The 26,728-nt window shown below is 37.8% G+C and overlaps 1 protein-coding gene across 3 annotated transcripts in view; it reads right to left on the reverse strand.

The window, feature by feature from the left end:
* Nucleotides 1-335: 335 nt before the first annotated feature.
* SLC17A5 (solute carrier family 17 member 5) overlaps nucleotides 336-26,728 on the reverse strand; it is a 39,693-nt gene continuing 13,300 nt past the window's right edge. For 2 of the 3 annotated variants that reach the window (XM_007431109.4, XM_007431110.4), the window contains exons 3-12: nucleotides 25,950-26,183; nucleotides 24,452-24,539; nucleotides 24,100-24,186; nucleotides 23,362-23,480; nucleotides 22,759-22,917; nucleotides 20,815-20,947; nucleotides 18,600-18,747; nucleotides 16,248-16,338; nucleotides 10,411-13,314; nucleotides 336-9,732 (exon numbers count right to left, since the gene is read on the reverse strand). In XM_007431109.4, the coding sequence (XP_007431171.1) occupies nucleotides 13,177-13,314; nucleotides 16,248-16,338; nucleotides 18,600-18,747; nucleotides 20,815-20,947; nucleotides 22,759-22,917; nucleotides 23,362-23,480; nucleotides 24,100-24,186; nucleotides 24,452-24,539; nucleotides 25,950-26,183 (1,197 nt within the window). In that variant the 3' untranslated portion in view covers nucleotides 336-9,732; nucleotides 10,411-13,176. The remainder of the gene's footprint in view (nucleotides 9,733-10,410; nucleotides 13,315-16,247; nucleotides 16,339-18,599; nucleotides 18,748-20,814; nucleotides 20,948-22,758; nucleotides 22,918-23,361; nucleotides 23,481-24,099; nucleotides 24,187-24,451; nucleotides 24,540-25,949; nucleotides 26,184-26,728) is intronic. The other variant, XM_088137764.1, reaches the window with a different exon arrangement.

A 26,728-nucleotide genomic window follows, 5' to 3' on the forward strand; every position in this document is an offset into this window, starting at 1 on the left:
ACTGCATGACCAAAGCTTTTTATGTGTCTTGTGTATGTGATGCATGTAAAAAATGGCAGGGTTTCAATTGTGCTTTTTTTTTTTTACCTCCTCTATGGATGCCACATGGCAATAACTAAACTCAAAAATTGAAAAATGTGTTTTAATATATCTGTATCTGTGTCTCTGTATCTGTATCTGTCATATATGCAAAAAGACAAACTACATAACATAATACCTGTTTTATCAGGATTAGTTGACAATGATAGCATAGTGAGCTGGTCTCCTTTTTTCTTTTCTTTTCTTTCTTTTTTCCTTTCCTTTCCTTTCCTTTCCTTTCCTTTCCTTTCCTTTCCTTTCCTTTCCTTTCCTTTCCTTTCCTTTCCTTTCCTTTCCTTGCCTTGCCTTGCCTTGCCTTGCCTTGCCTTTGAGTCAGTCTTGACTCCCGGCGCCTCCCTGGATCAGTCCCTGCAGTTTTCTTGGCAAAGTCTTTCAGAAGTGGTTTGCCCTTGTCTCCTTCCTAGGGCTGAGAGAGAGGGACTCAAGGCTAAACGCTGGCAGTTCCTATGGAGGCTCTGTGGAGTCTGGCCTCAAATCTCCTTTTCCTCCTCCTTAGTCTGTCCCGGGGGGATAAAAAGTTCCATTTATTTCTTCTTGGAATGCCAGTAATTGCTGTTACTATATTTTCCCTCAAAAAAAAAAAAAAGACCAAAAGTTACCTCCTCTAATCCTAGATAGACCATTAGTGAACCCTGGAATAAAAATGGCATAATACTGAAAAGAGTCAGTAATCTGAAACAAAATAAGATACAGAAAATAGTATATTTGGATGATGTTTGTGTTTAGTTGCTTAGTTACTGTTACAAATCTCTTTGTGGGACTGGGAGTGAGTTAGGATGGTTGGAAACATGCCAGATCCCCCCCCCCCCAACTCCCAGTGTTTGTGCACAAAATTACTTCTTCAAATCTAAATTTTATCTTCTAATCTAGGAGCAGCAAGATGGGCCCACTATGCTCTCGTGCCCTTGTGGCAGTCTCCCTGCACTCCCCACAGATCCCTTTGCTGTTCAGAGGAGACTGATTTATACTGAAGAATGTTGAATTCAGTGCCTGTCCTTCCTTATATGCACTTTGATACAGGCATAACATCTTATCTGCTCTTTGAAAGATTTAAGGTTGTAATCCTATGCAGTTTTACTCAATGGATGGTGCTTGGAAATATCATGGTGTCTGTATTCAGATGATAGATAGATAGATAGATAGATAGATAGATAGATAGATAGATAGATAGATAGATAGATAGATAGATAGATAGATAGAATTTCACTTTGTTTTATCAGCCTCCTCTGAAACATTGTTATGGCAGACTTGGGTTCTCTTGGCTCATGTTTTTTTTGTGATAAAATTTCTGAGAATTTACACCAACTAGTACAATATGCAAAAGTGTCATATTCTGCTACACTGCCATGTCAGCAATAGAAATTCCATAATATAATTGTTTCATATTCTCCACTGTGATATTGACACCTACATCTGCAGTGAGGCATATTGTACTTTTAACAGTTGTTGAACATGCATATAACATTATCAGGTTTTTTTCCCCTATGACGACATCTCCTAGCTGAGACAGGATTTACCAGCTGAATTTCTGCTGGTTGTGCAACTCTTAGAGGCACATAGCCTCTGCCAGGAGAAGAAATGCTGGAAAGAAGACAGATAATATTGGTAAATAGAAAGATTGTAAAACTACCTATTATTATCACATAATGGGTGCAAAATATACATTGAGAAAAAGCTTGTTTTTTCTTTCTTTAAAGGATCTTTATTCTGCACTTCCATGAGCTCTAAATGGCATATGATCTTTCCAAGCAGAGGTAAAATATCTTTATCAGCCTAAGATTGTTGGTTATTAATGCAGGCAATAAGACCACATCTTCTATGACTTCATTGTGGAAGAGAAAGCAGACTTAGCATGTATCACTGAAACCTTGATGGGAGGTGTTCCCTACCTGAGATATGTCTACCAGGATTGTATGTGCTGTATCAGCCACAACTCAAGGTTGGGGGAAGGGATGGCAATGATTGTTTGTGAGAACTTAGCTGTTACCAGCTATCCTGTGCCATAGGCAGCTGGATGCAAGTGTCTTTACCTGAGGCTGGGCTCCAGGGTGCAGGTGCATTGCTCACCCAACTGTACAATACCCTATCTAATTGAGCGTCTGGATCTGTAGCAGAACTGGTGTTGGATTTCCTCAGGCTGGTACTCTGGATGTGAATTGGAGTAGCTCAGGAATTCATGGCTACCATTAAAAGATGTGAACCGAAGGACATTAACATCAGGTTTTTCGTCATGTTCAGATCACTTTCTGATCAGAGTATGATTAGCTGCTGCTACTGATCTGAACTTGATTAAGATAGTTCACGTCAGGTGCCTAGTGAATATGCTGTGTTTCCAGCAGGTGCTCAGGGATTTCCCCAACAAAGTGGCTTGTTGTTCTCCCATTCTTTTTGGTCTCTGGGATGCCTGGAATCAACAAGTGGATTGAAGAGAATTGCTCTGCAGTAGCCTCTCCCATCTATACCAATAGCCATCCATATATACCAGTGGGCTCCATGCTTTACTGAGGACTCAAGGGGATGTTGTGGCAGAAGCTAAAATGAAAGTAATCCTGTAGTGTTCTAAGCTGTTGTTTCCATCAAAACATGCAGTGATTCTCTATGCCCCTAAGCTTCCCTAAACTGTACGTAGTTATCTACACTCCAGGATGGATGAAGGCTTCTCTCCACAATGCTGAGTCTATCACTAAAAGTAACACCAAAACAAACAAGTTAGAGATTATGATGATAATGAAAATTAGTTATGATGGTGAAGAAAAAATCTTATCTCTTTTTGGAAGTAACAAACCAGTAACCTGAAATAGCTTTGTTGGTGGTATTTTATTGGTTAGAAGGAAGTATTTTTGCTATCTTTAACTGCTAGCTCTCATGCTTCTAAATGGACTCAGTATTCAATCAGATTTGGCCTGAATGGGTCACTGTGATCTTATGTAAAACACGCTCAAGAGGCTCATGGCATGAGCATGTTCTATTGCCTCTTAGCATTTTCTTTAGCCAGATGCCACTTAGTGGATGGAATAAAAAACTTCAATTTATTCAGGACAATCATTAACACTGTTCAGGAGTTGAAAAGTGTACATATGTAAAAAAGTAGCCTGATGCGTGCAGATGCTGTGGAGAGTTTTGGACATTGCTTGCCATCCCTGATCATTGGTTATTCTGGCTGGGACTGATGGGAGTTGGAATCCAAAATCTAGGCTGTAGAAGGTTCACTTTTGGTCACTTTTTCTCTTTCTCTCCCTCCCCACCTCATCTCCCTTTCTTCTGCTCTCTCTTCTCCACTGCTACTTACTTAGTCATTCTCTCTTCTTCCACCTACCACCAGAATGTCTTGTTTGCTCTCGCCAGAGATATGAACAAATCACTAGCAGAGGGCTCATCATTCCTCAATCTATCCCTCCTTCCCTGTGGCTTTTCCCCATTTCCCACCTTTGTGCCTTCTTCAAGAAATTAAGCTGAGGACTGCTGGTTCTGTTTCTCTTAGGGGTTCTGCCTTTGACAGACTGGGTGGGGATCTGTCTTGGACTAGCTGGAGTAGTTGATCTTTTATGCCATCCTTGTTTTATTGATTTTGTATAACCCATATTGGGATTACAGTTTTGAACTTACCATTATTAAAAATAACAGTGCTCATAAATATAAGACAGTAGGTAGCTAATAGTTTGTAACTTTCACTTAAATAGAAATGCCCGATTTGTACTGTGATATATCTTTGATCAATGTTATCTGTGATACATTTCTCAGAAAAGTAATTCCATAAAATGAACCTCACAATATGCAGTGGATAATCAATACCGTGTGATATAGTATTCCAACTAATATAAAGCCTAAATCTAGACTGTACTTTCTTCTTATTTTTATATGCTACAAACTTATTTGCTGCCCACTCAGCCATCTGTCTAACCTACTGTATATCCGAGCATTTTCAGCAATTTTATCCTTCTGTGGCTCCAAGGCAGTACTGCGTGCCTTCAATGATGCTTGCGTTTTCCCACTCCTTTGGCTGCAGGAGAACCTTACATCTGAGAACTCTCCTAGGAGTTCTTGGGAATGTTGATTCTTCCATTTTTTTTATTAATCTGCTATGTGGTGGGAATCTGTGGCCATCTCAATGTTTTTGAACTGTAATCCACCCTAGTCAACATCACAACGGGTTATATGGTGGCATATTAGTCCAGCTACATCTACAGAGCCACAGGGTCCTTGTCTCTGTTCCATATAATGCGAAATAGCCAGTTAATATACCCTTTTATTATTTTGGGACAGATTTCTGGGAAACAATTAAACTGGAACCACTTCAATTCAAAATACATGAGTCTTGCTTTATAAAATAATTTTGTTTCAGTTTTATTACACTGATTTAATTAAATAATTAATATTTACTTTCCATATGTTTAATCATTTCCACATTACTGACAGCAGCCTGACTGGGAGCACACAGCTGACCTTCGGTGAGTCTGGAAACTAAGCAGGGTTGTTGGATGGAGGAAAAAAAATCCTTGAAGAAGGCAGCAACAAACCATGTCAGCCCTTCGAGGTAGGCCAGGTGGGGAAACTGATACTACAAGGAATACTAGAACTATTGATATTAGGCTAAAATCAGAATCTTGAAAGCCCAACAGCATTTTGTCTTCCCTTCCTCTTATACCAGAGAGAGTCAAGGCAGAAAAATCTTAAGTTTATTTCTCATACTTTCTTGTTTTTCTGGGCTAAGCTCATGTTTTATTGTTGCCATGTATCTTCTCCAAAGTCATCTCTGTGCTCCTCTACAGCTGTCAAGAAAACCTCACGGATGCACCACCAGTACCTGAGCTCAACTTGGTCTTCTTTGACTCCTGTACATTACATATTACAAGGTGGTGTCAACTTTTTAAAAATGTGAAACATTGCGGTGGGGGGAATCCATGGTAAGACTCTTTTTTCTATTCTTGGGGAATCAGAAATACGCTACGTATTTGCAGCATGATTGGGTACCGGTGGGGCATTGTGCTAACAGCGCAATGCGGAAAGATCCTCAATTGCATCTGAGAACGAATGTATTGAATCTGCACAAAATATTATGAAACAAAGCAGCAACGGCTGCCAGGAAAGCTTAACTTTCAAAGAAAGATCAAAGGAGCTGTAATGAAATTTATTACAGGTCTGACTTGGAATTTGTAACATTAGTCATTCGGTTTGGGTAAAAAAATTTAACATTTGATTATTGAGAAGCAAAAAATAAGTATGAAGAAGAGAAGAGCACAATGCTTGTAAACAGAATTTAGAACGAGCCTAGACTTATATTTCTTACATGTTTAGAGTCCTGTCCTCTAAGCCTTCCTAACCTATCTTTATTCTCTGGCATAGCCGTTGCTACACTTCATGAAAGGGATAATCACACTCTCCTGCTGCTGTCATAAGACTGGTTCCACAAGTTCAAGTTAATGGAAAAAGGCTCAATAATACCAATCATCTTTGGCAAACGTTAGAACAAGCTGCCAGACTGCATGATTAGCTTTTTAACTCAATACATTTTTCTTGGTAGATTGTACTAGGTAGAACATGTGGTCTTGCCTTATTTCAGAGGAATGAGAGGAAGGCAGGATTGGGCAGGATTTTGCTTTTCTATCCTTCTTCTGATCCCCATGCCTTAAACTTAACATTCATATGCATTCCATTGTAACATTATTCTTTCCATGCTATTGGGATGAACTGTAGTAACAAGTTCCAGTACTCCATTCCATTTCACCACTTCTGGCTTTCCACCACTGTACAGTACTTTGCCTGAATTGTCAGTAGCCCATGACTCAAGGGCACGTTCAGTTTTCATATAATTGTTTTGCTTTGTTTTGAATTAAACTTCTTCAGAGCTTGAAGCTTCTGCAAATCAACTGATTTTTCCCCCTCTTATATGTGAATAGTGCAGGTTTGACAATATAAGAATCTATACTTAATTAATAGGTAGCAGTGCTCTGTAGAGATTATTTGATCTGATTTGGAGGCCCAATCCGGAGTTTTATGACTGTTCCAGAGGTAGTCCAGTTCAACTCAGCATTTAAATCTGGACAGAGATACAGACAAGTGGAGGTTTATCCTCTCATGTGGAACCAATGGTAAAATCAAGGATCTCCACATATTCATAATTTTACTGTCGTTCAGGACACTCACATTTTCTGCTGAGCTACAGCTGGAAGCTGTGGCCAGGAAGATCTTTGCTGAACTTTGACTAGTGTGTGAATTGTAGGTCTTTTTGGACCAGGAGGCCTTGATGACAATGATATATGTACACTCTCATTACCTCCCTGTTAAGACTACCACAATATTCTCTACTTTGAAGACAATTCTAAAGCTAAAATTGGTCCAAAATTCAATATTATGGTCACTGTAATGGTTACCAGTTTGCTTTTGGACCCCAGTTCAAGATACTTTCAAAGCCTCAAATGGCTTGTATTCCAGGTATTTGCAGGGCCACATTTCCCAGCATGTTTCAACCCATCCTTTGTGTTCCTCCTAGGGAAGAGATGCTGAAGGTTCCACCACATGAAGTAAAGGAATTTAGGGCTTGATGATGCTCCTCTATGGTTGCCCCATTTGGAATACCTTGCCTCCTGAAGCATGAGGGTCCTAACTTCCTGGTCTTCAAGGATGTACTGAAGCTGTATTTATTTCACAGGGCATTTGTGCTTCAATAGTGGCTGGACTGCCCTCATAATTATTATTATTTTAAAACTTTTCACTTTAGTTTTATATTTTATTATATTCTTGTAATCTACCTTGAGTCATGTGAAGTAGGTGGTATACAAATGTTTCAATAAGTAAATAAATACACATCAATAGCACTGGAAACAAATAAAACCACTGATAGTTTGTGACAAGGAATGTCTACTGGAAGGAATATATAGTTTAAATGTTGTCTTCAAAGAAGTGCTAAGATATGATGTATTATTTTTGAAAATTAAAGGATGCTAAAGAAAAAATACTAAGATATCTTGAAATGTTGGTTGAGTGCTTTACAAATGAAAGCAATACATTAACTAAGGAAAATATGCTGAAAATGTATTAGTAATACTTTTGGTTTCTCCTCTTATTTATTTATTTTTCAATTTTTATAACCCACCACAATCTGAAGACTCTGGATAACATACAACAGACTGAACCTATAAAACAGCATATAACATATACAGTAGATTCGTTGACCTACCCCAAAATGGATGACATTAAACAATCAGAATTAAAAATGTAATCATCCTGCTGGAATTAAATTTTAGCCTGTTCTCACCCATCCATACCCTCACAGCTCCCAGGAACCAGGACAAGACTTCAACAGCATCACCAGCTCACCCTGAGGTAGTGATGTAAAGCTGGGTATCATCAACATACTGATGGTACTGAAACATGGACCTTCAGATGACCTCTCCTGGTCACTTCATGTAGATGCTAAATAGTAGTGGGGAAAGGACTGACCCCTGTGGCACCTCGGAAGGCAGCAGCCATGAAGCCAACCTCTGTTCCCCCACCACTGCTGATTGGAAGCATACACTGCGGAAGGAGCAAAATCACTGCAAAATTGTACCTCCAATTCCCACAGATGGTTCAGAAGGATACCAAGGTTGATGGTATTGAAGGCTACTGAAAGGTCTAGAAGGACCAGTACAAATGCACTCCCACCATCCAGGTCCAAAAGTCATCCACTAGTGCAACCAATGCCATGCCATGCCATGCCATGCCCAAATCTGGACTCTGACTGAAGAGGGCCCAAATAATTTCCTTTAGGTGCTCTATGGATGGTCCCCCAACATTGTCTCAAAAACCTTGTAATAAGGGAAAGGTGCTTCAGGATTGAACCAGCCCCTCCTCTGAGATACTTTGGTTCAGAGGTCACCCACAACTAGGAGTGAACAGCGACTGGCAAATTAGGTATCCTTGTTGCCATCACCCCTTCACTAGAAGCTGGTTTCTCCCTTCCACACCAGCTCTCTGGGGAACCAGGAGAGGACTGAAGGGGAATGTCTGGTTAATACAGAAAGGGAGACCAAAGAAAAAGTTTGGGAGTCAGTAGCTCAGCCAAAGTGAGACGGGTGATAGAAGGCAAGTGGTCAATTCCAGGATTGAAGCAAAAATCAGCTTTATTAAAGGTACCCCCCCAAAAAAGTTTCCACACACACAACACACAGTTTAAATACAAAAAAATCCTTTTGATTTAAAGGGCCAGCTGCTCCCCACTACAAAGCTTCCCTGGGTATTGTTTCTGCTGCTGCTTCATCTCCTGTAGGTCTTCAGTAAATGAAGAATTGTAATGTACTATACATGGGGCTACCCTTGAAGAGCATCCAGAAGGTGTAATTGGCCCAGAATGCATCAGTGCAGATAGTTACCTCTCTCTTTATGCCCATGGGACACCTCTACTCTGCAAACTGCACTGGCTCCTCACAGGCTTCTGAGTGCAATTCTAAATGCATTTATCAAATTTATTTATTAAATTTGTCACCTATAAAGCCCTATATGACATAGGATAGGTTATTTGGGGGACTGCCTGCTCCCAAGGCGATCTGCTTGTTCCACATGCGGAGGGCAGACTCCGGGTCCCTTCCTTGAAGCAGTGTCACATTATGGGATGCAGGAGGCACACCTCCTCAGTAGCAGCTCCTGCCCTTTGGAACAACCTCCTGTGATGGAATGGATTTATGAAGGCCAGGCTCAGGGAGATAAGCGTGTTCTTAGTTCACCGGAGGAGCGTGGGAAGTTCAAGAGGATGAGGCTGGCACCTCCCTGAGGAATTCACGGTGTTGTGGCTGGCTGGCTTGGGAGCTAGGTTTCAGTCTGGGGAGATTTTCTGTCTAGAGGTTGTAGCTAATAAATACTGAACTGATTTTGCATTGTCTCTTGGAGTTCTTTGGGCTAAACCTGACACCTCCCCCTCGACTCACGGGTGGCTCCTGCTCTGCAGGCCTTTAGGAAGGCGGTTAAGACCTGGCTCTTCCCCCAGGCCTTTTGGCCAGGATGAATAGAGTCCCCATTTTTAGGAGGTATAGCTCATTTCAGCTGCGTTTGCTATTTGTTCTCTAGCTGGTTTTGTTGGTTTTGGCATTTTTTCTTTCCTTGTACAACACCCTGAGTCACATGGCCTAGGCTGAGTGGCCGTATAAATGTTTTATAAATTTCAGTTCCAAAGTGTGATTATGGTTCCCATTTGTAGTTTTATGACACTCATATTGCTGTGTATTATAAGAATGCTTAAGAAAAAGGACTTCAGCGGAATTGCCATGCATACTTCGTTACTAGATACGTAAGTATGGCTATGAAGACTTGGACAAGATGGAAAGCCTGAGCAAGCTTCTGTACTTTTAATATTTGTGCACAAATGGGAGCCTTATTCTACTTCCCTTTGGCTATCATAACATGGTGTCCATCTGTTGTTTACCGTGGCTTGGTAATTAATTCTTTATTGTTACAGATGTGATTGATAAATACTAGACAGAAACTATGCTGCAAACTCAAATTGTAACTGACATCATTTTATGCTTGATTTGATGCTCACCTTTTCCCAAGCTTTCTTTGTATTTTCTTCCTTGCTTTTTGTAGTCGAATTATTTTATGTTGTCATTTTTCACCTTGCTGGTTAATCTTTTGGAACCATCAGGATTCCACAACTCTTTCCTGTAAGATAGAACATTCATTCGAGGATGGGGGAAGGGCCCCATGTGGCAAGCAATCCAGATGCAGCTCTCTGGATTGTTCCAGAGGCAGCCCACGAGTTTAGCTTTGTGTAGTGATTCCTTTTAAATCCCTCTCTTTGTTTCCTCCCTCTGCCAGGAACAGAACTGTGCTAAACAAAGTAACTTGCTTGTATGGTACATTAGGGACAAAGCACTTAATGCACTGTGGTTTAAGCGTGAATCAGCCCCAAGGCCACCAGTTAGTCTTCTGGGTGCAACTGAACTTACAGCTGTAGACCCTCTACAGGAAAAGTTGCATACCCTGACTTTTCTTGAAAAAGAAGAAAAAAAATCTGTCTCACAAAAAAGTGTATATAGTTCTTAGCAACAATGTAACTTTCCTTTCTGTGAAATACATACAGGTAGTCCTTGTTTAGTGACTGTTTGAAGTTACGACGGTGGTGAAAAAGTAACTTTGTGACCAATCATTGCATTTACAACCTTGGCAGGTCTGTAAAGCAAAGGAAAGCCGAAGTAAGATCACAAGCACAGTTGCAGTTTCACTTAGCAAGTGCTTCGACCAAGTTGCTGGTTCCAATTGTGGCTGCTAAATGTGGACTACCTATACATACTTCCAGGAAGAGCACACAAGTATGAATATTCATTGCTATCAACTTGCCTGCCCTTTTAGATCAAAACTGGAGGCCCTTCAAAAGGAATACAAGGAAACTTCTCCAATGGCTCCATGCCTCTATAATCTGTTGCCATCTGGGATCTGTCAGGCTTAAAACAAACAAGCTTTAGGGGAAGGCCTGAAGACATATTTGTTCCATTTAGCCATTTCTTTAGTCAGTTTTATTGGACATTTTTATTTTAATGCTGTCTGGCTGTTTTAATTGCTAGGGTCTGAGGAATTCCCCACACTGCTATGGTTATGGTTTCATTTTTTTTCATAGTATTGTTGTTTGAGTTTGCTATTGTAGCTAGCTTTGGAAGGCAAGCCTCTAAATATTTATTTATAAATAAAACTTGCTGAAGCATGATCATAACAGCTCAATTTCAGACTAAAAAGGTTGGGTAAACAGATTAACATAACAAAAAGATTCTACACTGTTGGACCAAGTAACATTCTCAAATGGGGGAATATGTAATCAAAGAACAGAAAGTAAAGTTACACCCAATTTGCAGAAAAACTCAACAGAACCAATCACATGAATAGCATCACATTAGCTGCAGATGATAGTGATGGGTGAAAGGTGATGCATTTGAATGATGCCCTATCATAGCTGTACTCCATGCATGCTGAAATTCCTCCATGGCTTATTTCTTGAGCAGGCACAAATTGGCATTGTTGAGAAGCTTATTCTACGCTGTTTCTCTTTCCAAGTCTTTAAAAACGGTCTGTTCCTTACAAAAGAAGGAAATCAAAAAGTGTGGGTAGTAGACCATTTCTTGCTCATGAAACACCCTCAGCTGACTTGTAGAGGCAAGATCAGTCTTCCCTGATGGTGCCTTCCAGGAGATGGCCACCAGCTTCATCATCTCCCAAGGCTATGCTACAAAGAATTAGGACAACTAAAGTCCAAGTTATCAGGAGGCATGAGATGAGGGAAGGCTGAGTGAGCTAAAGAGGTGTAAGTATGCTGTACTATAAAGATTTCAAAAGTTCTTAATCTTAAAAGTGAGAATCTTAAAAGTGAGAAAATCCCCACCTCATTATTATTAATAGTTGCAGCGTTCATATTAGATTTGAATTAAGTAACTCAGCAAAAAACACTAACCTCACAGCCAATACTGCTTATTATTCTAAAACAATAGAACAGAACAAACGCCACTAGAATATTTCAATTAATTTTCAAATCTATGGTAAGGTAGAAGAGAAGTAACTGCCATTTCTTAGCAATGAAATCAGCTGGGTTCCACTGAAATCATGTACAACAAAGCTATCAGTGACATTTTGCTGTGGAAAGACCAGTATCTAGCAATGTGTATCTTCTCTCAGGTTTACTTTAGTTCTGGAAAGCTTCACAAGATCTTTATCCACCATTAAAAATATTTTACTTACCATGACACTTGAATTTCAAGCTTTATAGTCCACTAGGTCATTTCAACTCCCAATGTGACATGAAGGAAGCCTGTACAACTAACCATTGTTTTGGGTATTATTCCAGTTTTAATTTTCATTATACAATTATACTAACCCTAACCCTAACTCATTGCTAAATTTGATGAGCTTATTTCCACCATATTTTATATACAGTCTAACTCAGTGTTTCTTAACCTTGTCAGTTTTAAGATGTGTGGACTTCAACTCCCAGAATTCTGGGAATTCTGAGAATTTAAGTCCACACATCTTAAAGTTGACAAAGTTGAGAAACACTGGCCTAAGTTATCTACCATTGCCTAATATATTTTTTTTCTTCAAAGTAAGGGGTTAGATGTTCCTGACACTTCTAGGTCTCTTAGAGATATGTGCAGGAAAGCCCCCTCCTAGTTTAATGCACTGTCAAAGAGGCAGTTTGGGAGAAATGATTCTATGAAAAAGGTGTGATGCAACGCACGCTATGCAGATATTCTGGATATCATAATCAAAATAACTTGACATAGGCCTTATTGCAATGTAGATTGGTACAAGTGAGGTACTAACAGTAGGCTAAAAGTTTCTGACGATACAGGGGCACATCCAATCCCTGAAGAGAGCCTGAATGATTATGAATGAAGATGAACTAATAGCCAATTAAACATGCTTTGCCACTTGCTACTCCAGTTATTAGTATGCTTCTATGATCATCTTTAATTTTATTAATTTATATGGATAAAGGGGGTTGTTTTTCAATCCCAGTATTGGGATGGTAAGAAAGAGATGAAAGTGAGATGTCATGCTTTCAAATTGTTCTTGTCTGACAGAAAGCAGCTACAGATTTGGGCTTATTCTCTTGAATCATCGGGGTATGCTACCTTGATTTGTGGAAACTTCAAAACAAATTTATGGGGACCCACATACATTTTTTAGAGAACATATAATTTAATTTCCATTTGCTTATTCAAATTAATAGGACAAGAAAAGTAGTACAGGTAAAATAGTAACAAGTCTAACAAACTTCACTCTTAAGGTAACAGAAAAAATATTCTGCACTTCTTTCTACATTATCATTCATTTACTACTTACTGCCATTTTAACAATCACTCATATTCCATTGATTTCATAAATAAACATTTAAAAAGTAGATACATTGATTAAAATGTGCCACATCTTCAGATATCTACTAAATGAAAGTGTAGATCTGTTGGATTGGATCCCATTTTACTACAAAAATCAGCATATTAAAATGTAAAGTGTCTTTACAACTTCAGGGAAGGAATTCAGTTCGCTCTATAGAGATCCCCACGAAAGGCATTCCAAATGACATGACTGTAATGCTTTGTGATACTCTCCAGTGTTCCTTTAGTTCCTATGCATGTGGTAACCATTGAGTGCCCAGGGTTGTATTTCTCCACTGCTGAACAGTGCAAAGAAAATGGCTCCAAATAAGTTAATGGCACCAGCAATATAAAACACGATCTGCCACTCTCCTATAGTGTTCTGGCAAAAGAGGAATGCAAACAAGGATAAATCAGTATAGCAGAATCATGCTCAAGAGTGAGAAAAATGCTTTCCATTAAGATATTCATTCAGTATCCTCTTGCATCTCTTTTCTTGTTTTTTTTTCTTTTCATTATTAATCTGATTAAAATTGTTATTCATTCTTCTTTCTCAATATCAGATGTAATTAACCCAGTTAACAGCTCAGCGATTTTCAACTTTCTTAATAAGGGGGAGGAGATTCATACATTAAAGATTATTACAACTAAGTTCACTAACATTTGATATTTGTGCCAGATCATTATATCTAAATAAAGTTATTTATACTCTTAACTTGGGGTTGGCTGGCTCCTTAGTGGTATGCTGTGGCCCCAGCGGCCTCTTGGATTTCTTAGCTTTTTTATTTTTTAATGTTTGGTTTTATAACTTTTAACTGTATGTCATGTTTTTTAGTATGTTGTAAGCCGCCCAGAGTCCCCCATTGTGGGGAGATGGGCGGGGACAAATTAAATAAATAAATAAAAATAAAAAACTTCCCTCTGAAGGGCTCTAAGCAGCATACATTGTTTTCTTCCCTCTTGTTTTTTTCCACCAACCCTGAGAGTTGATTAAAGAGGAATAAAGTACTTGTTTTAAGATTACCCACTGAACCGCATAACTGAATGAAGATTCAAACTTTGATACAGGCATCTGAAGCAATCTGAGATTGTATCAAAATGACCACAGACTCACAGTGATACCACGACACAAACTCCACTCTTACATACTTGTGGCCTACAGTCTGTTGCTGTTAAATAAACTGCAGGTTTGGTATCATACTGCAATTTGTGTCAGATCTCCCCACCCTGCCTCCACTGCAGATGCCAATGAAACCTGGGGCTTCCTGCTTCTACCATGATACTGTGACCATAATTTCAACTGTGAAATGTTTTAAAAAATCCTAATCTAAAAGACAAAGGGTGCCCACCTTCCACGAAGGAAGTGTACTCGTCAGTCTGGCAGAGATTAGAACTGTCTGTGTAGGTTGGAAAGGAATCCTAGAAATGAAGAGGCTGAGTAAAGCACAGAAAAATGGTGAACCTAAATATGGACTAGTGGTGAATACAGCAGAGAAGAAGCAAGAAGATCCTACAGATGGTGACTAAAGAAAGAAAGGAACTTGGTGAAAGTAAGGTCAGGAAAAATTACAACTTACAAACAGGAGAACAGTTTACTTTTAGCAGGGAACCGAAGAGAGAACATAGGAATTCAAGGACAGAAAGAAGGGCAAACACGTGTCCAAGAAGCTCAGTAAGGTGAAATTGAATTTTTAAATATATTTTGGGCTAACTCTTCAATGCTTTGCTTGCAAGTTTCCAATAATTTATAACTGTCACAGTAAAATGTATAAAGAAGCATGTGAATATTGACACAGCTAAGATGTTTTAATTCTCATCGTTAAATAAAAATGCAATGCTATTTCACCAGTACGCAGAAGACAGTTTCAGCCAGTTCTACCAGGAAATTTACTTCCACCTACTGCATGATCTCTGTTAACACACTAAAGCACTCACAGTGGTTGCACTATACTCTATGTAAATTAGAACTTTCTGAGCACATGGACAAAGAGAGCTAGGACTAATTAACAATTAGTTTTAATTCCATGTTGGCTTATGGCTACTGTCTGACTTAGGTAGATTCTATTAAATGGCAAGAAGTCAGAAGAAAAGGATATAATTAAATGGCAAGAAGTCAGAAGAAAAGAAGAATGTGAAGTTTCAATCATTTCTTAGAAAAAAGTATAGATACCACATTCCTAATCTTGTTCAGCAAACAAGCATTGAGTTTAAGTAACCTCAGTTTACTGATTTAGATACCACAACAATGTGTGGAAATGGAAAATAAGAATTTAGTTAAGACTTGAGTGAGCTCATATTGAAATGTAGCACTATTTCTGATTTAAAGTATTATTTTGGAGAACTGGAAAAGTGATATTTGAAAGTGATAGATTCATTTGTGCAAAACAGACAAATATGGAATTTGACATATTTTATCAAACTGACTACTACTAAATAGGACAAAACAGATATAATTATAATATATACAGTATGTGGTTCACACTGTATACATAAGCTACAGTCAAGAGTTAGTGAGAATTTTAATCCTGGTTTCTAAAGATGCTTAATACTCATTGAAATATAACCTCAGGATGTTCCTCCAGAATTATATTAAGAAAAAAAAAGTCTGAAGAACTTTCTGAAGTTGCTTACTCAAAGTTGAAAACTTCTAACTATATTAAATAGCCTTTTTTGAATGACAAAACATGTGAATGTATGGAAAGATTCTTCAGAGGTCTGGCCTATATGCTCTTTAGTTAATATTCGGAATCCATGTTTCCTTTCTTGTGCTATGCTGTCTCCAGACTACAGTCTACCCAAATTTTATTTTACATTTCCTTGAACTGGTTGGCTGATTTTGGGAGCTATTTTGCATTGTTTTGTGAGAAGAATTATTTTAAAATAAGATAAATTGTATTATTTCAGTGAGTCTCAGAACAAAAAATGTATTCTTTGCTAAAGGACATATTTTTACAGGGTTCTATCAATAAATATTAAGAGAAAACAAATCCTTGGTTGAATTTACTTATTAATGAATATCTAATTTAAGAAACTCTCAAGTCAATCTTATCTTCTGGACAATATCTAGACAGATTCATGTGATTTTCTTAAGTAACAAAATGCAATTTAACATTGCATTTTTCTGGGAAGTTTTTCCAACTTCCCAGTCTGGTCTACAGTCTTGGGATTTTGTGGTGATCTCCTATCCAAGTATAAACCAGATCCTATTCTGCTTAGTTTTTTGAGACCAGCCAAGAGAATACAGTTATTATCCAACTAAGAACAATGCACAAAACAAACTATTTAATCTCAAAAAATAAAATAAGCGTGACTTACACTATGAGTCAGACCCTTAGCAACAAGTGGTCCCACCATTCCTGGAATAGTACCAAATGAATTTGTGATTCCAAGGAGGATGCCGGCATAGCTATGTTCATAGGGGAAAACAATGGTTAGTACTTGGAATTCTCTAGCCCTGAATTTTACAATTCTTTTCCTGCCCCTTTAGAGCCAGATTAAATGATATGTGTCCTTCCATAAGGGAGGAAAGAATTTTCTCAACAGCAGCCCAAGCACTTTGGCATCCAGAGCCCTCTTGACAGATTGAAACAAGAGACACCAGAAAGAATTTCACACATGATTCATCCACTTGTCTGCAAGGGATTAGAAAAGCTTCTCTTGTGCCCAAGCTTCTCAGGCATTAGCACAGAGATTCCCACTGCAAATTAAATGGTCTCCCTCCAACTTCATTTCAGCACACACTTGACAGCCTAAGACAAACTACACCTTCTGACAGTATTGCTGTTTAATAAATACATATATACGTAATATGGTACGTATCATACAGATGTCGAACACAAAGCCTCTACCCAAAACAGTTCAGTGCAGCATTTTTTTTTCCAGGAAAAATAAGATCCTCCTCCCATTAAGAAAATGCTTAGTTATATGATGTCTACAGTGGACCCTTTTCAACAACTATGTGATTACAAGAGAATCACCGCGTACTCTTTTTTCACACCACACACACAAAATTGTATTTCTGGGAAATATATGAAACATAGAGGCTGTTAGTAGGTATAGGTTTACTGTGAATTGGTATCACAGGATGCAGCTGGTGCCTTCTACAATCTTGCACAATCAATTCTTATATTCCCTCTCTCAGAATATAGGTTTCCCTTCACTGGATATATTTAAGCTGTGGGATCTATGAGACAAATAATATAACATTTAATTTTATAAGTATAGCTAGTAATTAGCATTACAATAATTAGAACAAAATGGGAAAAGTCTAAATTATAATTTAAAAACAGCCAATCAGTTGCATGTATTAGAAGAAATAGGCTGTATCTAGGAAAGCTTATGACATAACACATTTCTTAAAGATGCCATGGGAATCTGTGCTGTTTTTGCTGCAATGGATTAACAAGTAAGAATTTAAACATTAAGTTTTGATGTGGCTATTGCTTGAGGTTATATTTGCAATGACCGTAGAAGAATAGCTAATTTATTGTATCTAATATTCTAGAAAAACTCCAGAAAGTGAAAAATAAACCCAAACATGTCCAGCTGGTTCCAAGTTCTAGGGAACTGAGTGGCACATGATCCCATGTATGTATAGTGAGGGAACCCAAACAACAAAACACGCACACACACAAAACCAAATGGATCAGAGGAGCATTTGATGATACTGGAAGATGCTACCATGATGAGAACTATGACAAATGGCAAGGAGGAATAACAGCTGTCTGTTTGTCCACCAGCTCCAGATGGCAGTAGTGATAAGGCAAAGGAATAACATCTGGTGGCTACTACAGTGAGAAGGTTATAGGAACTATGTTGAGGACTGCATACTTTCTGTTCATAACAGGGTAACTTTTTTCCCCAACCTGCTTCTCTGTATTCCTTTTGTTCACTTCAGCAACAAAGAATGCTTCCGAATGGAGTTCTCAATGGTAGATTTGTATGACATGGCTACACCAAAATCCGTCTTCTACATGAACATGCCTGGTGGTGGTTTCCTTTGCCCAATACCAAGGGAACCAACCGCAAATTATCCAGCAATCATGCCTTCAGAATTTAGTAAGATAGCTTCTTCTGACTGAGGATACCAGAAAGGGAGCCCAAGATTTGCTTTCTAAGTTTGGTTTTGACAAGCTTTTTGGGTTCTCTCCTTCCAGCTGGGAGAAACCATGGTTAACATGGCCCAGCATGCCTAAAATGGGAGGAACACTGGGTACATTTGTAGAGAAACTAGCTTCTGTCACATGCACTGAATAATCTCTCTACTTTAAACACAACATTATTTTAAAAGAGTTCAGATGTTGTTATCTTCTATTTGTCACCCTTCCACAATCTTCTACATTTATCTTTTTTCTTAATGGAAAAGCAACAAAAATATTAAGGATGAACATTTTTTTTTCTTTTATAACTAAGAACTGTCTACCTGGAAGAACCCATAGTTGTCCTCTGGTAGCTGTATGTGCTGATTTTGATGACAACAGAAAATAAAAATTCAAGAACAACTTTTGAGAACCTTTTACGAAGGGAATGACATGGTTGCCTACAACTGTCCTTTTAAAAGCATTCTTACTTCATTGAATTCTCTGCCTTATACTACCCATAGTATAATGAGATTATCTGTCTCAGGAAAGCTTAATCAACAGCTAGTAAGCCTGAAAAAAAACTTACGATGGTGCAATATCCAGGTGGTTGATACTGTAACCAGATGTAGAAAACCCTCCAAGTGTTGTTGATATGGTTAAAAATACAACTGCCACTTCATAATTGCAACCTATAAATCCAGCTGCTATGAGGAATACTGCAGGTCCAACCATTCCTTAATTAAAACAAAAATAGTAACTGTAAAAAGACTTCCTGTTTATTCTTTTCATGATATTTTAGTGTAGTTTTGAATTTTGTTTATTTTATACAAGTGGTTATAGCTTTCAGCTCTTGACCTACCACAGAGCATCACTGAAGTGTGATTTCATCCTCCATCCCTAAATAAAGATATAACATTGTCTAAAATAGTAGCTCAGGCTCTGCCATAGGGAACAAGAACAGTCATACATGTTCCTTGGAATTTACAGGATGGAGCAGGTATATTCTCCTCTGATCTACCCAAGTTCAAAGAATCCACTACAAGCCTTATAAAATCGGCACAAGAAAGGCAGTATGTTTGTTGGAGACACAGGGGATTAGTATCATGTAGACATTTGGAAGCAATCAAAGACAGTAGGATATTAGAAAAAAGCAGGTAGAATAGTGGGCACACACAGATGAAGGTATTTGTAATTTGATGATCGCAGAACATATGCACTGCATAGAAAGGTTCAATCCCTGATTTTTCCATAAATTCCCAGTAGCAGGAATAGGATATACATCCTCCTGAAATCCTGGAATATCACTGTCAGTCTAATTCAACAGTCTGATCAATGATCTGAATACAAGGTAGCTTATATACCTTATGCATCCACAATACAGAAGCATTTCAAGGATGGTTCAGTATGTTAAATGGCAGGAGCATAATGTGGTTACTGCGAGATTCAAATTATTGCAAAATGATAGTGTTTGCTGGAGTAACATTATGAAACTTTTTTTCCTGGCTTGCCTCCATTACAGCTGTGCTTTGTACTATCCCATATTATAAAATGTGCACCAAAATTCCTGCTAGACTTTGTTGGAACTGCACTTATTCCTAAATATTTGTGCATATGACTGCATCTAAAGAAATCAGCAACTGTTTTTTAATGCGATCATTAAAAGCAATCTGAGAGCTGTATTAATTTGTGTGCCCCTTGTGACATTTTGAGATGGGATGGTTATTACTATTTTGCTATGATAAAAAACTAAAAATCAAATTAGAAAATATCCTGCATTCTATTGCCACCTAGTGGACAAAACAAACTATAAAATTCAGGCGGGGGTGTCACGCCTCTGAACTTTTATCACAGCATCCCAGCTGTTGGTGCAGCTTTATTAAAGCCAAGATACCTGTTTTAAAAATCAATTGGATCATTAAAAAAAACAACAGAACAGACAAAGTTATTAATAGTTTTTGTTGTGTTCAAAGCTACTTATTTTAAGTAAGGCAGCAAAGGCTAATGTGGGAAAGAACGGAACTGAAGATTTATCAATAAAAAGATGATACCCATTTTTTTATCAAATTATCTCAAAATTAATTTATGCAATGTTTTTTCAGTTTGTTTCAAGATATTATATTATCAAAGGCAAAGGAATGAGAGGAAAGCCAGAGCGTGATACTTGTACTTAAATAAGCAAGCGTAAGTATCAGAAAGCATACTGGTATCTCTATGTAGCCCTGGAGAAGATGCTTGTCTGAACTTTGGGAGAGCTGTATCTAGCCAGTACTACAGAATCTACTTTGTACATGACATTGTGCCAGGTGGACCAAAGTCTGACTTAGCATAAGCAACCTCCTATCATCCTATCACCAGTAGGAACAAGGAACAACATTCTGAGCAAAGTTATAATGCTTTCCCCTCTAAAAAGCGTTCCTAAAAATTTCAGGGTGACCTTTGTTATTGTTAATAGATTCATGCCCAGTAGGACAATCTTCTTATTTTAGGAATCATGGTTGTACAAGATTCATATGGTCCTTGTAGGCTCTGACTTCACACATATGCAAGATATGCTGGGTCTATCCAGGAAGGATCCCGGTCCTTTCTGAGCAACAACTCTACTGTAACTGGAAAAGCTCACCTTGTATAAGAAATGCCATGGATTTAGTTTGGTAATGAATATATATTTTTAATTATTAAATTCAAAAAATTAAAGGGTGGGGTTGTATTAATGCTCAACTACTTAAAATACCAAACCAATTCACTTTCTGTCAGTATTCTCAGTGAACTATAGGCTATATTAAAAACAATGCTTTTCTTACCTATTGCTGTAAACGTTTTGCGAACACAGACCGTTGACCTATTTTGCTTTTCCCGTAAATAATCAGCAAACTGACCAGATACAATTATACAAATCCAGCAGCCAAAATAAGGAAGTGCAGATAAAAATCCATTCTGTAGAGGAAAAAAAATGGATTGGGGTTGGTTCTGTTACTTAAATTGTTTGAACAAACCTTTGTCTGATCGTAGATACGGTTTATGATATAAGATAAGCATGAGCAATGTATCATATTGTTAGATATAATCATAAATATATCTATGTATATGATCATAGGTTTAAGATAAGCATGAACAGAAACAAATAATATATTAATATAATGCAGGGCAGGCAACAGGTAATTTACATACAACTTGTGACTCTTTTTTGATATTGATGCGTCTTCAGGTTACCTCATTCCTTCCAGCCATCAAACAGATGTTTGGCAAGATAAGAAAAATATAGCCTCTCCCTGGGTTGCATTCTGGCCTCCTCCACTATAAAAGGAGAGCTTTTGTGTGTACATATTATGGATACAGAGCTTCCAGACAATTACTGAAATTGCCTGAAGCCTTTGATAATGAAATTTCTTTAGAAAAATGAAGTGACACATTTTTTTTTTAAACACAATGGAAAGACAAGTGAAGTAATGAGTCTTAAGTATGTGCCCAGGATGTAGCACCTGTTTAATTGGAGGCACACTATAATTTTAAGAGAAGAAACCTTTTTCCATGATTCTGGATTAGAGTGGATATTGCCACCGCCTCATCTGGTTTAGCTCATTTTACCGAGGAGAGGCAAAAATCGGTTCAACAGCCTCTTTTGGATTTAAGGCACTGCAGTAAAAAAAGGATCAACTCCCCCCCACCATATAGACTATGTAAAAAGAATAAAAGAAAGCAAGATTCCAAGCATGGATTACATGATAATATAACTGAAGAGAGCATTTAAATTGCTCATTCATTTTTCTAAGATTCCTCCCTTGTACTTACTAAATACATAACCTTCTGAAGAAATACAAGCATGTACCAGGCAGTACATGGGAAGCCAACACCTTTCTCCATTATTGTTCCTTTTGGAATAGTCTACCCAGAAAACATGATTGCTTGTGAATAGACCCAGCAACAGAATCCAGAATGTCTACTCATACATAATCTGAAGGGGAACACACGTTCATCAGCAGACACCTTGTCCTACAGGTCTTAAGCCTCAAATCTAATTAGAAAGTTTTCACAACGCCCTCTTTCTAGTTACTCAAAGATTCTTTCACCACTTGCATGGGTCTGAGGAGAGCAGGAATAAAATGTTTCAGGAGGAGGAACAAAAATACCAATTTTACTGTCTGAAGATTCTTCCCAATTTACATTAGTATAGCTTCTCCTTTGTTTCAATCTTCTCTCTTTGAAAAGAATGACTAAACAAGATAGCAGGGATGGAAATGGGTGCTTTCAAAGATGTTTCATCTTACAGACCATTTCTTAATTGCACATGTATAATCTGGAAGCTTTAACTCAAAAATCAAAAACAGCCCCACTTACTTCTATAACATAAAAGGCACACAAAAAGTTGCTTAAAAAAGTAACCAGATATTTTAAAAACTGCACTGTAATTGTAGTAAAATTATTGGCCCCAAACCTCTGATTTATTAACTAGTATGAATTCTCCAGGAGTACACAGAAAAACTAATTTAACTATACCCATATCCCAGGAAGATTATTTAATATTTTGTTCTAACAAAACCCTCAACTTCTGTCCAAAAACAAAGATGGACAGACATGTTAGACATTGGCTAAAGATTGGGGATCAAATTCTCATTCAGCCTAGATACTAACTGAATTACTTCAGTCCAATTATTAGTTATAATGCTTCCTTAAAACTAGGCTCATGGTTCTATTACTTTGGGATTAAAGTTAATCTTGGTAAAATAGGAATGCATATGATGGCTTACCTCCTGCATATCAAATCTCAAAATCTCCTTCATGTATGTAGGCAGCAGAGTAAGGAGAGTGTAGAATGTCCAATTATAAGAAAAGTGTGCTACAACAATGGCCCACAGTGGAAGAGATGTCAACATGGCTTCCCAAGGCACAGATTTTTGGCTAGATAGCTAAAGAGAAGGAAATAAATTCATACTGACATTCAAAACCTTTAGATCTCAAGGTATTTGATTTTTTAAAGAGCCTGTTGTTCTTCAGCATTATGAAGGATTAATTCAGACATAATGTTAAGTCTTTGACTCATAGATGGAAGATAAAGAATAGGCTGCATGATCAGGTTCCTTATTGAGTCTAAATCTCTTTCATTGGAGAATTGCTACCATCATTTCGCTATAGTTTGTTAGGCTGTGTTTACTTAAGATGAAAAGTATAGGTCTGAAGAATGGCTTTTTGAAGATGCATAGAACCCTTAGGCATTTTTGTGTTTTAACTGGTAAAAAATTAGCAAAATTAAAAACATATTTAAGGGTTACTTTTCCCTTTAAGTATACAGTGTATATTTATATATTGTGATTAACCTGGATAATAACCAAATATTTGCTCATGGTTCATACCTGCTGTGAAAGGGAAGAGAGAATGTATTCTTTTTCTGTAGGGGAAATTGTCTTGTGAGTTTCAGGCGTGTCACTAACCATCCATATCCAGAAGAGGAACCACAACACACCTAGAGTACCTTAAAGTGAAAGAAAAAAGTGCTTTTGTTTAAGTTGAAGGCAGAAAAAAGTCTATGCCTAGACTAACTAGAAATGATCTGCATGCGAATACAAGAGCCTTGTAGTAATCTATGCAAGAAAAAAACCCCTGAAAGATTACAAGGCATTTCAACCTACAGTATTGCTTTTATGTGTGATGTTTACATATCAATGTGTCCCAATTATATCAAAATCAATTCTTAGCACATAACAGATATTACTTAACATATTAACTTTTAGATCAGTTGGCTCCAGTATGGCTAAAAGTGTTAAATACAAAATGACGGCAGCTGGGAGGGGAGAAGCAAAAAAAAAAAAAAAAAAGTAAGGGAGATGTCTAGAAAATGGGATTATTACATAAAGACTGGGCTATTTAAGAAAATACAAGCCCACACCCCATCACTGCTTGGAATCATCACATTTCTTGACAATTTGCATGCATGCATCTCCCTGACAGAAAAAAATCATGAAATCAAAAGCTCCAGAAGTTTGAAAAGATAAAGCATCCATGCAACCATAGTAGTTTAATTAGTTGCACTATTCTAGAATTAAATACAAAAAGCTTAACCAGAGAATTATGCTTACAGTGACAGTACTTACCAAATATGTAGAATACATAACTCCAATCCATATAAAAGCATATTAAACCAGACAAGGGAAGTGACACAACTGTTCCTAGCTGTGCACCTACAAATCAAAGATTTTTTTTAAAAAATGCTGACAGTATGTACCTTAGTAAACAGAAATTATTTATCTAGTGTGGCTAAAATAACAACCGAGCTAAGGATCACCTTGGTTAGGGGCAATGCCTGTCTTACAATGAGCCATGGCTATGGGTAGAAGGAAAAATACAGTATAAATGAAGGGAGGAAATTCATAGTCCTGCAATATGTTCTTAGGGTCGCCCTATAGTCAATCATGGTCAAATCTAAGAACGTTTATGAAATCTTACCTGCATATGATATACTAAGAAGTTTACTGCGTTCTAATGGAGGAGCCCAATTGGACCACATAGCATGCATGGCTGGAAATGTGACACCCTGGAAAATATATTTGCTTATAATATACTGTAACATATATGTCAAAAATAAAATGAACATTCATTTGTTAAATATCATGTTTTATTACAATGAAATGTTTCTCTTCAATAAATCCTGGGAAAGTACTGGTTATATTAGTATGAAGCTAATTTTTTCAGCAAGTGCACATAGCTGAAAACCAATTAAGCAGAACTAATATCCTGCCCACCCTAGTTCTTCAGATGACAATGTTTTGTGGGCAATTATACTGAACACCTATTTTTTTGCTAAGTAATAGCCGCCAAAATATTTCTTCAATCTAGACTGTAAATACTGATGTGTAAGGAGGCAAGATGCAATAAAATCAGGCAGTGAAAGTTTTTTTTAAAAACAAAACAAAACAAAAACTCATTCTTCAATTAAACTAGAAACCTAACAAAAGTAATGCAGATTTTAAAGTAAAAACAGTAAGGAACAATGCAAAGACCTAAATGGATTGGGACAATTCATTTTATGATCAGCTTCTAAGAAGCTAGTCTTTGGTTCTTCACTAGGGTGGTGAGTATTATGGGTAGAGTCTATTCTATAATGGCTGTCACTTTGGGTGCCTCCCAAGAACACTAAACAATATTTTATTCTGGTCAACTCTTGACCATCAAATCCTGCAAGGTATGGGTGGTGCTGAAATTTGCCAAAAAAGAAAATGGTACTAGAGGCAGAATTCCACTGAGGATTTGGACTTCCTGACTGGTGATATGCTATCAAGTTGGTGACAACAATGACCATAGAGACAAACCTTCTCCAGAATAATTTTATATTGCCTATCTCCATGTGGTTTCTTGGTAATATACAGGAGTGGTTTACCACTGGCTTCTCCTGGCAGTATGATCTCTTTGCCACTGTCACTAAAGTGACTTTTTGCCTTCGACATCTTCTTATATCACTGTTACCTGATATAGGTGCCTGCTTGCTTTAGCTGGGATGACCTTCGTGCCTTTACCCTGCTGGAAGTTTATGCTCTTGGCATTCTTTGCTCATCCCTCCCAGGAACACCCTCTGTCAATATGAGGCAGCAGGACTTGAAGGGGTTGGATTACTTGGGTACACAATACCACACTGCCCTTTGTATGTAAATTTTTTCACAAAGATGGTGCTTTACACTCCATACGATACACTTGTCCTTATGAACAATACAGTTGCACTCACAGAAAACACATCATTTTCATCTGAAACCTAGAAGAACTGAGAGAAAGGAAGGAATGCTCAAGTCCCATATCCAAGTTCAAGTTCTGCGACTAGACTAACAGACTGATGAACCAGGAGCTGCTCATGTCAGCAAACTATGAAGCGTGTTTGGATAGCTAGTGAGTTGGTGTTGCCCCTCTTGTTCCCTACTGTTTTGTCAATGTTAAAGGAAAAAGAAGAGATTACCTCACCCAGGCCTTCCAAAACTCGGACTGCTATGAGGAATCCAGCTCCTAAATCTGCTGCTAATGGTGTGAACAAGGTGAAAACAGCAGTACCCAAGATGCCAAATCCCAGCAGCAGCTTTCCCCCAAACTGGCGTGCGAGATATCCACCAGGAACTTGGGTAAAGATGTAGCCATAGAAGAAGGACCCAAGGATCCAGCCTTGCATATCAGCATCCCAAGCATATTTTTTTCCCTAAAAAGAGAGGAGGAAGAGGCAAGCAGGTCTGGTCAATATTTTTCATATCATAAAGAAAAAAAACAAAGCATTGTGTTCTCCCATTCATTAATGGTACCTGATCCTTTATGGCATTTGTTCCCAGCTACAGACTAGTTAACAAATTCCATTTTCTGTAACAGTGTTCTCTTGCTCATTATTATGAGCTGCATGAAAAGAGCTTCCTATACTGTATACCCACTACAAAAACAACATTAATTTCCAGACATCAATTATTTTTTTACTCTGTTTGCTAATTTAATTCTTACAGCATGTCAAAGAGAAGTGCAATAATTTTTTTTAACAATTTAAATCATATATACATTGCTTTGGGATCCTTTTATTGTTTCTTTTTATCAATGTATTCAATTGATAAGTTACCACGCTTGAGATACAAGACATTACACATCTTTGTTAACAGTCCAAAGAGTGCTATTCCATGCAAAAAAAAGAGAGAGAGAGAGAGAGAGAAGTGTCTTATACCAAATTTGACCACTGATATGTCTTACTCTGTCCTGCTCTCC

The sequence above is a fragment of the Python bivittatus genome, unplaced genomic scaffold (genome assembly GCF_059951505.1).
Source record: "Python bivittatus isolate LINGU-HERP-01145 unplaced genomic scaffold, Pbiv_v1 ctg000020_np1212, whole genome shotgun sequence".
Taxonomy (NCBI): Eukaryota; Metazoa; Chordata; class Lepidosauria; order Squamata; family Pythonidae; genus Python; species Python bivittatus.